The sequence below is a fragment of the Mchenga conophoros genome, linkage group LG23, assembly GCF_057382185.1.
Source record: "Mchenga conophoros isolate Kocher_MC1m ecotype Shallow Benthic linkage group LG23, M_conophoros_male_GT1.1, whole genome shotgun sequence".
NCBI classification, from domain to species: Eukaryota; Metazoa; Chordata; class Actinopteri; order Cichliformes; family Cichlidae; genus Mchenga; species Mchenga conophoros.
This window is the reverse complement of record NC_140547.1, coordinates 49,695,594-49,709,087: the sequence shown is the minus strand read 5'-3', so window position 1 is coordinate 49,709,087 and position 13,494 is coordinate 49,695,594. Positions and strand designations below refer to the sequence as shown.

At 43.0% G+C, this 13,494-nt stretch overlaps 1 protein-coding gene and 1 pseudogene across 1 annotated transcript; both read right to left on the bottom strand.

Annotated features, from left to right (window-relative positions):
• LOC146548240 (NACHT, LRR and PYD domains-containing protein 12-like) overlaps positions 1-13,494 on the bottom strand; it is a 233,326-nt pseudogene that overhangs the window by 134,903 nt on the left and 84,929 nt on the right.
• Positions 458-4,869, bottom strand: LOC146548241 (protein NLRC3-like). The gene is made up of 3 exons (XM_085266198.1): positions 4,596-4,869; positions 2,706-4,491; positions 458-635 (listed from the first exon to the last, which is right to left on the bottom strand). Exons 1-3 carry the CDS (start codon positions 4,867-4,869, stop codon positions 458-460), a joined length of 2,238 nt encoding a protein of 745 aa, XP_085122324.1.

Genomic DNA, 13,494 nt, shown 5'->3' with positions numbered 1-13,494 from the left:
TTAGCTTTGACATTCATGTCTTTCTTTTCTCTGTCTGTTTCCACACAAGCTCAAAGTCTCTGCAGCCTGTTTTTATCTGCTATCATCAGATCTCCAACAGCCTCATTCACATCCCTCACACACTCTACAGCCTCACCAGTACTGACTTCATCTTCACTGACTGATGGAGCACAACATGAATCTGTGGAGGCTGAAAAGCTGTCCTGACAAACATCTCCCTGTCACCACTCCACTTCTGTCAGCCTTTAAATGAACCCTGCTCAAGTCTGTCACTTCTATTTGGAGCCAAGAGGAAAAACTGTTGTTCAGTCGTTTGGAAAGACACAACATTTCTGAAAGCACTCAAACGTCTTCACATTTGTCTTCAGACACATCCTGAACATTTAGGAACTAAAGAACGTTTCAAATATCAAAGATCAGAAATATAGAAAAACAACAACAGCTGCAGTCAGTGAACTCACCTCAGAGTCTCCAGTCGACAGTTTGGACTCTCCAGTCCAGCACACAGAAGCTTCACTGCTGAATCCTGCAGCTTGTTGTTACTAATGTCCAGTTCTGTCAGATGGGAGGGGATGGACTTCAGAGCCGAGGCCACAACTTCACAATGAGTCCCTGAGAGTCCACAGTCAGCCAGTCTGAGATTACAGAAAATACAAAATGTGTTATTATAAAAGCAGAAAGTCTGCATTATAAACACAGACTGAATGTATATGAAGACAAAACAGAGTGAGGTCATAATCTGATGAACATCTGCTCTTCACATCTGTGCTTCAGCTCCTCTTACTGTGTTTGACATGACACAACGATTGAGTCTCTCTCAGACCTGCAGACTTTTAATGAGAATCTTTGTTTGGCTTTAATCTGCAGATGAAGGAGGAAGATGGTGTCACATTTAGGCTTCCATAATGTCCACAGTCTGTCAGTGAGATCTGATCCAGAGTCAGAGTGAAGACACACATTTGGACTGTTTCCTGTCTTGAATCCAGAACATTTTGAATGAGTTCAGCTCAGTGAAGAGTTCCAGCTGGAAAGACAATCTCTGTTTGCTACCTGCTGCTGTCAGGTACGACTGTTCACGTCCACACTCAGGAAAAATCTGCTGACTGTCACCAAACGGAGCAGAAATCTCATCACTGGACAATAATGATGAATGAACTCAGAGCTGCTGATATCACATCTGATTTCAGGGGAACTAAACACAGAAATGATTGGCTCGTTTTAGCTTTCTGAGCCATTAGTCTGCAGGTTTATCACTAGTTGGCAGAAACAGACTTGTATTAATGTTCAGCGCTTCAGTGTTTATGACTCCAGATCCAGGTGACAGCAAGTCAAAATGATGTTACCTGTCTGTGTCCAGCAGCAGCCTTTGAATATTGTTATAAACTCACATGGATCAGTTTGTCTTTGATTGGTTTGTAAAGTTCAAATTCATTTATATTCATCAACTCTAAATGAAAAATGTTTTTCTTCTTCTTTGTTTATTATTAGAGTAACAAATTCTTATAGTTTCCTGTTGTTGAGAATTTCAGTGTAAAACCACTCGGACCTGTGCATCACTGCACACTGTGAAAGTATTACTGCAGTTTAATCTATAATCCTAATCAGTGTGTTTACTGGACTGTAGTCAGACCTCCGTTATACCAAAGGAAACACTGAACGTCTTCAAAGTCACAATAAATTTATAATAAATGCTAATAAATACTGGAGTGTTAGAAAAGATGCTTCCAGCGTGTTTGTCTTTGATAGGGTTTATTCTGTTCGTCTACAGTCTGACCACTTGGGGGCGCTTTTGTCTCTTTTGCTCTGAGCCTTGGGTTTATTCAAACTGATTTTAATAAACTATTTTATGCAAGTTGAAGCTTCATCTCCATCTCCAGTGGTTGTTGCATATTTTATGACTATATTAGTAACAGTCAGAGAGTTTAGAGTAAATTAGATCTTCACGTTTGATTTTTGACACAACATAAATGGTGAGCCAGTGTCAGAGGAAGTGACAGCATCCACCGAGGACCAGGGGGAGTGGGAGGACTGGGGGACCAGGCCAACAAAAAGGTGATCACTGATACAGGTCAGCAAACATTTGCTCATTTGGTGTCTTAGAGCAGACTCCGCCCAGCTTTGTCGTCCATGGTTGCTCTTTCAAAGGAATCTAGTTACATATTATTTTACTTAATGATCTACTGACACCACTGACTATGCAGGACAACCCCACGTCTGGAGCCAGTGCACATGTGCAGTTCAATTCCTGGGCAGGTTCTGAAGATGGCCGAGCTGTCGAGGACAAAGTTACTAATGTGAAGCTAATGTGGTTAATCAAGATCTTCATAACCATGTGGAGCAGAGTGTGCTTTCATCGTGGAGAAATCACACTGAAGAACTCGGCACACATTTTGGGGGCCTTTCTGTTTGTTGCTACAATCTGCAAATTTCATTAAAAGTTTAATAAACTATCATCTGGTCTTTATTTTTAGTTAGCACATACCTTAAAAACTCTAAGCTGTAAGCTAATGATAGTTATATAACAGCAGATGCATGCTGGTGCAATAAGCTGTATGTTTTATTTTTGATCTGATTAGTCAAATAATCACAAAAATAATCGTTTGTGGCAGCCCTAGTGTGACCTCAAATAAGAAATGATTGCAGTTTATGACTGAGTAACTAAACTATCACCAACTGATAATATTAATGATCACATCTGGACTCACCGAGCCTTTCTGAAGTTCCTCACAGCTGGAATCAGTCTCAGTCGTCCCTCCTTTGTTGTGTTGTACTTCTTCAGGTCCAACTCATCCAGAACCTCCCCTGACATCTGCAGCATGAAGGCCAGAGCTGAGCAGTGGATCTCAGAGAGTTTCTTTGATTTGTTCTCTGACTTCAGGAACTCTTGGATCTCCTGAGATAATAAGATGTCGTTCATCTCCATCAGACAGTGGAAGATGTTGATGCTTCTGTCAGGAGAGGATTTTGTCTTCCTTTCTTTAAGATTCTTGATGACTCTCTGGATGGTTTCTGGACTGTTCTCTGTCTGACCCAGCAGACCTCCTAAGAGTCTCTGGTTGGACTCCAGACAGAGGCCATGAAGGAAGCGAACAAACAGGTCCAGACGACCATTTTTACTCCTGAAGGATTTTATTAGTGTTTCCATCAAAAAATCATCCAGAGATGACTCTTTGTATTTTTTTCCCAAGAAGTCCTTCAGCACCTCTGACTTCCTGTTGGTGAAACAGTGGAACATGTAGACTGCAGCCAGAAACTCCTGGATGCTCAGATGAACAAAGCAGTAGACTGGTTTCTGGAAGATCACACACTCTCTTTTGAAGATCTCTGTACAAACTCCTGAGTACACCGAGGCCTCTGTCACATCCAGACCACACTGCTCCAGGTCTTCTTGGTAGAACATGATGTTTCCTTTCTCCAGATGTTCAAACGCCAGCCTCCCCAGCTTCAGAAGAACTTCCCTGTCAGCCTCCGTCAGCTCCTGTGGACTCGTCTCATGTCCCTCGTGGTACTTGTTCTTCTTCCTCTTTGTCTGAACCAGCAGGAAGTGTGAGTACATGTCAGTCAGGGTCTTGGGCAGCTCTCCTCTCTGCTCTGTAGTCAACATGTGCTCCAGAACTGTAGCAGTGATCCAGCAGAAGACTGGGATTCTACACATGATGTGGAGGCTCCTGGATGTCTTCATGTGGGAGATGATTCTGCTGGACAGCTCTTCATCACTGAATCTCCTCCTGAAGTACTCCTCCTTCTGGGCGTCAGTGAAGCCTCGTACTTCTGTTAGCCTGTCAACACATGTAGGAGGGATCTGATTGGCCGCTGCAGGTCGGGAAGTTATCCAGACGAGAGCCGAGGGAAGCAGATTCCCCTGGATGAGGTTTGTCAGCAGCTGGCTGACTGATGACTTCTGTGTGACATCAGACAGCAGCTTCCTGTTGGTGAAATCCAATGAAAGTCTGCTTTCATCCAGGCCGTCAAAGATGAACAAAAGCTGAGAGACAGCCAGCTTCTCTGCTGTGACCTTCTGTAATGTTGGATGGAAAACATGGAGCAGCTCCAGAAGACTGTACTGCTCCTCTCTGATCAGGTTCAGCTCCCTGAATGAAAGCAGAACCACCACACTGACATGTTGGTTCTCCAAGCCCTCTGCCCAGTCCAGAGTGAACTTCTGCACTGAGAAGGTTTTTCCAACACCAGCCACGCCGTTAGTCAGAACCACTCTGATGGGTCTCTGTTGGTCAGGTAAGGCTTTAAAGATGTCCTGGCACCTGATTGGAGTGTCATGGAGGGCGTCCATCTTGGAAGCTGTCTCCAGCTGCCTCACCTCATGTTGGCTATGAACCTCTTCACTCTGTCCCTCTGTGATGTAGAGCTCAGTGTAGATCCTGTTGAGGAGGGTTCTACTTCCTGTTTCATCACTTCCTTCAGTCACACGTTCACATCTCCTCCTCAGACTGATCTTATGTTCATCTAAAACCTCCTGCAGACCAACATCTGCTGAAAGAAAGAAAAACAGAAAGAAAACTCTTCAATGTCTGAACAACAACAAGAAGTCCAGTTTTCAGAAATGAGTCCATCAGCAGACAGATGTTCAGTCTTACTTTGTACACAGCTGCTCTGACTGGCTGTCTGCAGTCCAGCTCTGCTTCTGGATCTTTCTCCACACTGGGGACAGGACCAGTCTCCTGATGAAGCAGACTGGTCCCAGTATGAGGAGATGCACTGTCTGCAGAACCAGTGTCCACAGCTGGTAGAGACTGGATCCTTCAGGACGTCCTGACACAAAGCACAGCAGGACAGCTGCTCCTCCTCACAGACACCACTCCTCTTCCTCTTCCTCCCTCTGTGAACACATTTCTTTATCACTAAAATCATTGACTGTCAGTGACAAACATCCAGATTTGATGACACTGTGCAGAAGCTCTGATGGTCACAGAGAAAAGTCAAAGTGGAGAAACTTGTGTTTGAGTTCAGAATCCAAGTTTCCTTTGCTGTTCCTGCCTGTCTTATTAAACACAGAGTGATCAGCCTACAAACTCCACAGTAAAAGCCTTCATCACAGAGCTGATTATGTCCTTCACTGGATGTACTGGAAGTTTGGGATCCATCACTTTCAACTGACCTTTGACCTCCTCTAAAAACTGTGGTGGAGCAGCGGTGTCACATTCAGAGCTTTCAGCTTTATTTTGAAAGAGTTCAGTCATCAGGAAGTGAACTTCTGGGTTCTGATTTCCTTTCTATTATTTTACAGAAGTGAAGAAGAAGAACTAAAAGCTTTGAAATGATCTGAGTGATATTTTTGAACATTGCCACCAAATTGAGTTCAGCCTCCAGCAGTAACTTTGTTTCATGATGCCTCCCTGATGATGTGATGTTTGATTACAAACCTGTTTATGTGTTAGACATTAATCACATGAACACAGGCAGAAAAAAGAAGCCAATGAAACAAATGACAGAAACGTGTTCATTCACTGCCATGATCCATATTTTCTATGTACAGATGTTTGTAAAGAACACGTGTGCAGCGCTTTGTTCTGAGTATCTGCTGTCAGCACACAGTGCAGCAATAACTACAACCACACGTTTCTGTAGATCCTGAACATCAGCCTGGAGGAATCTGACCTCAGGTCTGCACACAGAGGAGCTTCACCTCTGGGATGATGCTGGCTTCAGCTCCTTCTACAATCAGGCAGAAGCTTCTGCACCATCAGGACACAAACAGAGAGGAGCTTCTATCCTCAGACCATCCAAGTCCTAAATCAGAACATGCTCCCCTCATAGCATCACCATCAGGGTTTAAACAGGACCTTACATCATGTTCTTGTCTCACTGTCATATTTCAGATCATACCTGATTCATTATGACGTCACACGCTGCTACACTGATCCTGCTGCTTCATTACTGCTGATATTACTCTGCTCACTCTGTTCAGTTACTCTCTTTACATCACTTTGCTCATTTGCTTTGTTCTGCTTGCACTGCTCTGTCAGTACATGCTGTGCTAATGTGGCACAAAGCACTTTAACATTACATCTGCACAATGTTTCATTATTTCATTTAATGATTGTTTCTAATGTTTTGTCCAGTCACAGGAGCAGCTCAGCACATTTCACTGTGTTGTACGTGTATGACGATGCCTGTGACAAATAAACAGCCTCGGACTCTTCAATCTTCTGCATTTCTTTGGAGATCAGCTCAGTGGCCTGTTGAGACCATCTTTCTGTTTCTGATGACTCAGTTCAGATTATTATCCTGATACTTTCTTTTAAAATGTGATGAAATCATTTATCTGATGTTCTGACACAAATACACCAAAACGATCCCAAACAGCACAAACCACCACGTTACACACAGTGTAATAAAAATACAGGCAACTACAAATAAAAACACTTTAAAATATAAACTAAAATTACAAAGTGGTCACAGAATTTCAAACACCCGTAAATGAGTCAGCAGCTCTCTTACATGGTCAGCTGAGCTCCATGACTGAAGAACATTGTTGCTGCAGGTTCATCACTGAATTGTGGAGGTTTGTTTTTGGACGAGTCACTCCTCACAGACACACAGCTGGATGCTGGAGACTGTGACCTCTGACCTCTGCAAACACAAACACATCACATGAATTACTGATTAATCTCTGTTTAAAATCTTTTAAGCAGCTGCAAACACACAAACTGGATGATGTGATGGTTTCTGTCAGTAATAGTTGTCTCAGATTAGAGTACAGACGGCTGCAGAGACGTTCACAGCAACAGAGAAGAAATCATTACCTTGGATTGCATTACTACTACGATTGATACTAGCATTATCGTACCCGGACCACCATTAGGAATCATTTATGATGTCACTGGTAGAACACATTTATAGAAACAACCTTTGAACTCTGAGTCAGCAGCTCTCTTACATGGTCAGCTGAGCTCCATGATTGAAGAACATTGTTGCTGCAGGTTCATGACTGAAATGTGGAGGATATTCTTTGGACCGGTCACTCCTCACAGACACACAGCTGGATGCTGGAGACTGTGACCTCTGACCTCTGCAAACACAACCACATTGCATTCATTTCACATCAATTAGTACACCACAAAAGGCATGCAAGAAACACAGTATGAAGGCAAACTTCTGGCTTCAATAACATTCAACAGGTCAGGTGGAAACTTTTCTCAGATTTGATTCATGTTTTTATAGAACGATCCAGCTAAAAAAAATATACCATTAGGTCAGGGGTCAGCAACCTTCAGGACCCAAAGAGCCATTTGGAGCCAGTTTCCACGCAAAAGAAAACACTGGGAGCCACAAATACTTTTTGACATCTAGAATGAAGATAACACTGTATATACTGTTTTTTACCTTTATGCTTTGTGTGAACAACTAAGGTGTGTTGCTTATGAAATCCATGAAGTGCTACAGAGAAAATTACATGTTATTTATGTAATGAACACATTTGAACTCTTACAGAAATATAACAAAAGGAAAGACACCCAGCTGAACTAAAATGATGTAGCAAACAAAAGCTGCTGTGAGCCGCCACCCTTATATCTCCTTTGGGCTTTTGGAGCCTTGACCTGACTTTTAAAAAATAATTGGAAAAAAAGCTCTATGCTGCTGAAAGATGAAAAATAGATATTTGCAAAATTCTGCCTAAATATGTATTTTACCTGGTTAATGTGTGTGGCGGGGCGTGGTCTGCAGCGCCGCTGCAGGGGAGGCGGACGCACCTGAGCGGCACCCGCAATCACGCCTCGCCGCCTTAACGTCTGTGCTGTTGTGTTGGTGTGTGTCGGGCTGTGAGCTGCAAAGCTACAGCCGGCTGTGTGCGTACAGCAACCGTGTGTGAAAAGTGGTCAATAAAGAGAAGCTGAAAAGCGTGTTCATGCAAACATCGTCGGGTCTGCCGTGATATGTTTACAACGGGACTTCTGCTCCTGAACCTCTGCGCACAGCGTCTGCAGGTCGGGGCTGTACGAAGTCACTTTCATCTTTACAGGACTGTAAGCTGTCGTCTGTGAGGCGTGAGCGGTGTTTGTTTTTAACGTAGTTCACGGTGGAGAACAGCTGCTGACATAATGTGGATCCGAAGATCCATAATTGGCCTACCTGGGGCTGAAAGTCTCGATAAATGCACGGCGTTTCGGCGGGTACACCGGCTTCCATGAGTGTGACGCTTATTTGAACGATCAAAAAATAATAAAATATAATTTTCTTTTTATATTTCAATATCACAAAAATCTTCCAATTTAGAGCTACAAGTTAAAAAAGAACATAAATAAAATACACTTCAGCTAAATACTTCTAATTTATTTTCCCAAACCACGAGGAGCCGCACTGTAAGGACTAAAGAGCCGCAGGTTGCCGACCCCTGCATTAGTGTTAGTCAATGTTGCAACTGAACTGAAAAACAAAAGATTTTGGTCCAAAGAAACAAAGTCACTATTAATACAACACAACCCCCCCAAAAAGAGCCATGTAGACCCCGGGCTCTATGGGTCTTGTGCTCGGAGCTTGTTCCTGTGCTGCCATGATTAGTGCCTCTGTGCTGTCTTTCAGTCCAGCTTTGTTCAGCCACTGGTAGGATTTCTGGATGTCAGCCACTTCCTCTGCCTGCTGGTGGTGCAAACTGTGTTGTTCTGAGTTTCATTGGACGTCTTTGTCCAAAGCACCAGACAAAGGGCAAAGTAGATGCATTTGCATCAGCAGGAAAATACACCCCAAACTAGCATCATCATTATACAACTTTAACAACTGCCACTAAATGATACTTCATACACAGACCAGTGTTAGGTTAAGTTATGATGTCACTGGCAGAACATTTATAGAAACAACCTTTGAACTCTGAGTCAGCAGCTCTCTTACATGGTCAGCTGAGCTCCATGATTGAAGAACATTGTTGCTGCAGGTTCATCACTGAAGCCTGGAGGAAATATTTCTTTGGACCAGTCACTCCTCACAGACACACAACTGGATGCTGGAGACTGTGACCTCTGACCTCTGCAAACACAAACATCAATAACTGATCAGTTCTCTCTGACAGCCATATGATCAGCTGATCCCTCTGTGATATTGTGTCTGCCTCATAACGCTGACAGGTCAGCCAATCATCAGCGGTTTTTTCTGTCTCTGAATGAACTCAGTTTGTTCTCAGCTCTTCTCTCTGATTCTGCTGCACTGACTTCACTTAAACTTACAGAGTTCAGATCTTAGCAAGAAAACAAGTCAATAAAAATCAAACTCAGATCAAACAGTTTGAACCAATCACAGATCAATGATTCTGTCATGGTTATGTTGAAATGACTAATAAAGTTAGTAGTGTTCTTACATTATTGCTGCAGGTCCATGACTGTAAGGTGGAGGTGTTTGTGTAACCCCGTCACTCCTCACAGACACACAGCTGGATGCTGCAGATGCTGCTCCGTCCTCTTCCTCCATCTTCTTGATGTCAGGGTGGAGTTAGTCTGAGAGGTAAACACACACACTCAGAGGTGCTGTTGTACTGGAAGCATCACACTGACGGCTTTCTAATGTTGGAGCTTTGGCCCTAAAGTCCAAACCAGTTATTTTAGAGGCTCAAAGTCTTTAAAAAACACCAAAACCATCACATTATTTAATAAGTACATGATCAGGTGGATGAAGGAACTCAGTGTGTTTGGGATCATCATCATGGTGAGGAGCCCACATGTTACGGCTCCTTTGGAGAGAAGCTGAGGATCACTGCAGGAAGTGAGCTCATGAAACCAAACTGCTGTTTGTGAGCAGGATGACTCTGTTATTGGACCTGCTCTGTGTTCTACATATGATCAATACTTCAAATATCTGTAAACATCTCATCTTATATTTGTTGCACTTGGTCACATCTGTCTTTAAAAATAGATTTTTAATGTCACTGAGAGTTCTTTTCTACCTTTATTGATTTATTTTGGAATAAATTAAATATAAAGGTGCCAAAAACTGCCTGCAGCTTCTGCTCTGTGACAGGAAACTACTGTCAGGCTCAAAATGACTTCAGATTATTCATCACAGAGTGTTTATGGATCACAGGACACGTTACAGTTTTACAGCCTCACGGACATAAAACTCTTAAAGTTTGTTTCTGAAGGGATTTTCAGATCAGACCTGATGTTTCTGCCTACAGCCTGTTTACCGATATAATCAATATCAGACATCAGAGCAACAGAAACCTCGGTGATCAGGACGCCGGCACTGAGAACAGGAAGTGGTTCAAACGTCGCACTTTCATAAAGTCAGCCTGAACTCCACTCACCGAGTTTCTGTCGCCATTTTAGTTTTAAAAGACGTCGTGATAAGGGCGGGTCTTACTGTGAACCGGCACGCTCATTGGCTAATAACTTGAGATTGACAAGTCGTTATCCAATGAGCGCGCGGCTTCTCCCAACATAAAGTAGTTTCCTTTGAAAAACCAAAGTCTGATTATTTTTGCCTCCACTGACGGAGCCTGTTGTTCCCGCCACAGAGACACAGTAATGTCAGAGCGGTGTTAACACTCACCTGCCTCAGCACAGCTCTCACTCTCCTCCTGCTCTCTCAGCTAAACTCACTTCCTCTCTACTTACAGGAAACCAGCGCTCAGAGGAGCCGACCGGCCTCACGTTTCACCCACAGACACGAACAGCGTGGAATTATTTTATGTCATAAGAAGAAACATATTCATGTTAACACTCACCTGCATCAGCTCCACCTTCCTCCTCCTGCTGCTCTGAACGGAGGATCAACACTTTCACTTTCACTGCTCCTCCCTAAACACAGAGGATGCTGGGACTTGTAGTTTTTACCTTGTGTGATATTTATGGATGTGACACTAAATCACAGCATGTAAACTTCCTGCAAACATGTCACAGGCGATAAAAGTTTCACATTAAAGGTGAAGTTATTTTTCTGTCTCATGTTCAATAAACAGTGAGCTGGGAAAACTGAAGAACAGACTTCAGACGTTCCCTGCAGAGTTTCTGCTGCTCGGTCGTCTGCATGTTGCTGAGACTGAGCTGATGATGAAGCTGTGATGGGTTTATGGCACGTTTGGTTCTGGAGAAGAGTTTTACTGCCGGTGCAGGTGAAATGATCAGAGGTTACAGCCTCTGGTTAAAGTGGAGGCAGCGATCAGGACGGCTGAGCAGCAGAGGTCTCGAGGGTCCTAAAGTGTAAAAGCATCAGTGTTAGTAACACAAAGATCACAGAATGGGATCATCCACACAACACTAACATCTAAATCCACGGCAGGAACTCTTCCAGTGTCCTGAAAAATCTGTGTGCACGATGCTGAGATTAAAATCTGTCTGCTCATCTTAATGCAATATTTACTAAAGTCTGGTAGAAGTTTTACTGATTTCCAGTCCACTTAGCAGACGTGTGGATAGGTGGTGGGTTGTAGAGCAGACTGAAAGCTTTAAGTTCATCCTCTGATTAAAAACTCAGACCCACAGATACAGGAAGTATAATGCTGGTGTAAGACAGGAAACGGCAACACGGCAGCCATCTTTTTCCTCCCATGATGACCAGTGTCCCAGCAGAAGCTGGGGTTTGTTAGATCCTGTTCGATCCAGAGGAAACAGGCTAAAAGAGTCGATCAGGGGGGATCATGGTTTTATTATGTGCTCGTTATGATTGAAGCTCTGGTTGTGTGTTAGAGACAGAACCTGCAGATTCCTCCACTCTGCCTCCTCCTCTGCAGGAATCAGCCTCTTGGCTGGTTTTATTCACCAACGTGAATAAAATCATCAAACTAATCCAAGTTCATTGTGAAATGCCTGAAAATGGAGGAATAAATCTGTCAGTTACCGTATAAAGTTTGAGTTTGTCAGTGTTTTACACGGAGACGGTCGTCAGATGTTGAATGTTTAGCATGAATGTTCCACATCTGGAGAAACCTTCAAGATTAAAGCCAGTGAAAAGTGAAGAGTTTCTGCAGCAGCCGCACTTCCTGCAAATCTGTTCTTTCAAAATAAAGTGAAGAGTCTAAAATTATATTCACGACAGGTTTAAAGGTGAAGGTGGTCACATGGTTTTAGTGGAATGCCTATGTGGGCGCGTCTGAGTGATTTTGATTCAGATTCGTGCAGCGTGGAGCAGTAAACACTTGTTTTTATTCATCTGGACTCATGAATGATTCCAGTTAGCACATTTCCAGCCAATGAAACGTAACTACAGATGAAGACAAACACATTTAAGTTGCCCGACTCTCAAGTGTGGGTGCGTGTTCCCATTTTCAGTCTGTTTTAGTTTTCAGTTTAGAGGAACGCTGCAAACTCACAAAAACTTCTTTCTTGTGAGGTTTTGTTGTCAGACTGATAAAAGCAGCAGCAGCTGGTGTTTGATGAGCAGACGTGTGTTTCCTGTTCTGTAATAATCAGCTTGTTACCATCACATAATGAACTCAGCCGTGACCAATGAGGCCGTCCTTGTGCGGTTCTCTGGCGCTGATTCTGACTGTGACCTTCACCTCTGCAGGGTCATGTTTGGGGCTTTTAGCATCTTTGTGTGTCGGTCAGATTTAATTCACTCTTGTTTTGAGGTTTTGTGCCTTTTTGTTTCATTCTTTGTGCGTTTATTTTCTCTTTAAGCCTTTCAGGACTCGTGCTGTTGGCTTTTTCCTGGTGTGTTATTAGTATTTTTCATTTCTAAACTTATTCTAAAAGAAGGACCGATGGAACATTTATGTGAAAATAAACATGATCATTTAATGTTTTTGTCAATCACAGTGTTGGGACTAACGCGTTATTAAGTAACGTGTTACAGTAACTACGTTATTATTGTGGTAACGAGCACGGTAACTAGTTATTATACTAAAATCAGGAACGCGTTAGTCGTTACTGGGATTTAGATAGGCTCGTTACTCGTTACTTCGTGTGGTGGCTATCGCGGAGCTTCCACAGATTCAGTAACATTAGCAAGTGGTGGAGGCCAGCAGGTGGAGGAGGGAAAGGGGGACGCAGAAGGAAAAGAGACCCGAGGCGGCCGCCGGTCCAAGTGTGAACTGAACTTCAGGTAAGAAGTTATGACCTGCAGTCTCTCTGGGTCAGATATAAACCAAGTTTAGGTGGAGTTTATTTTTGTTATTCTGACTTTTTCCGTACTGTGTGCTAGCTAGCATGACAGAGTTTCTATACAGCTGGGTGGGTGCTATGAAGTTAATGATGTTGAACTTTATTTTGTTCATAAGTTATTAGAATTGCCAACCGTCTCATCTGGTATTCAGAGAAAATATTACACATTTCTTATTGAGGTGAAAAGGAACAGTTAGTCCCGTAATTCAGCTACAATGAAAAAGGCACAAAGCTGGATTTATTCTGTGTCTTTGCTGCACAGCTGCCTCTGATCATTGATCAGCTGATCAATGATCAGCTGATCGTCTCTCTTGTTTGTTTATCTCCCACTTTGCAACAGAAAGAGGAAACCAGCGGAGTTCACGTTAAACAACAGCAGCACGTTTAAGCTTGATCAGCTGTTGTTAGAATTTATTTCATATTAATTTCTAGTATCAGCTGATGT

Excerpts from the sequence above, each read along its gene's own strand:
- LOC146548241 (XM_085266198.1), bottom strand. The coding sequence starts at position 4,869 with ATGATTTTAGTGATAAAGAAATGTGTTCACAGAGGGAGGAAGAGGAAG. Across the intron at positions 4,492-4,595 it reads TCAGAGCAGCTGTGTACAAA|CAGATGTTGGTCTGCAGGAG; the intron begins GTAAGACTGAAC and ends TCTTTCTTTCAG. Across the intron at positions 636-2,705 it reads AGGAACTTCAGAAAGGCTCG|ACTGGCTGACTGTGGACTCT; the intron begins GTGAGTCCAGAT and ends CTGTAATCTCAG.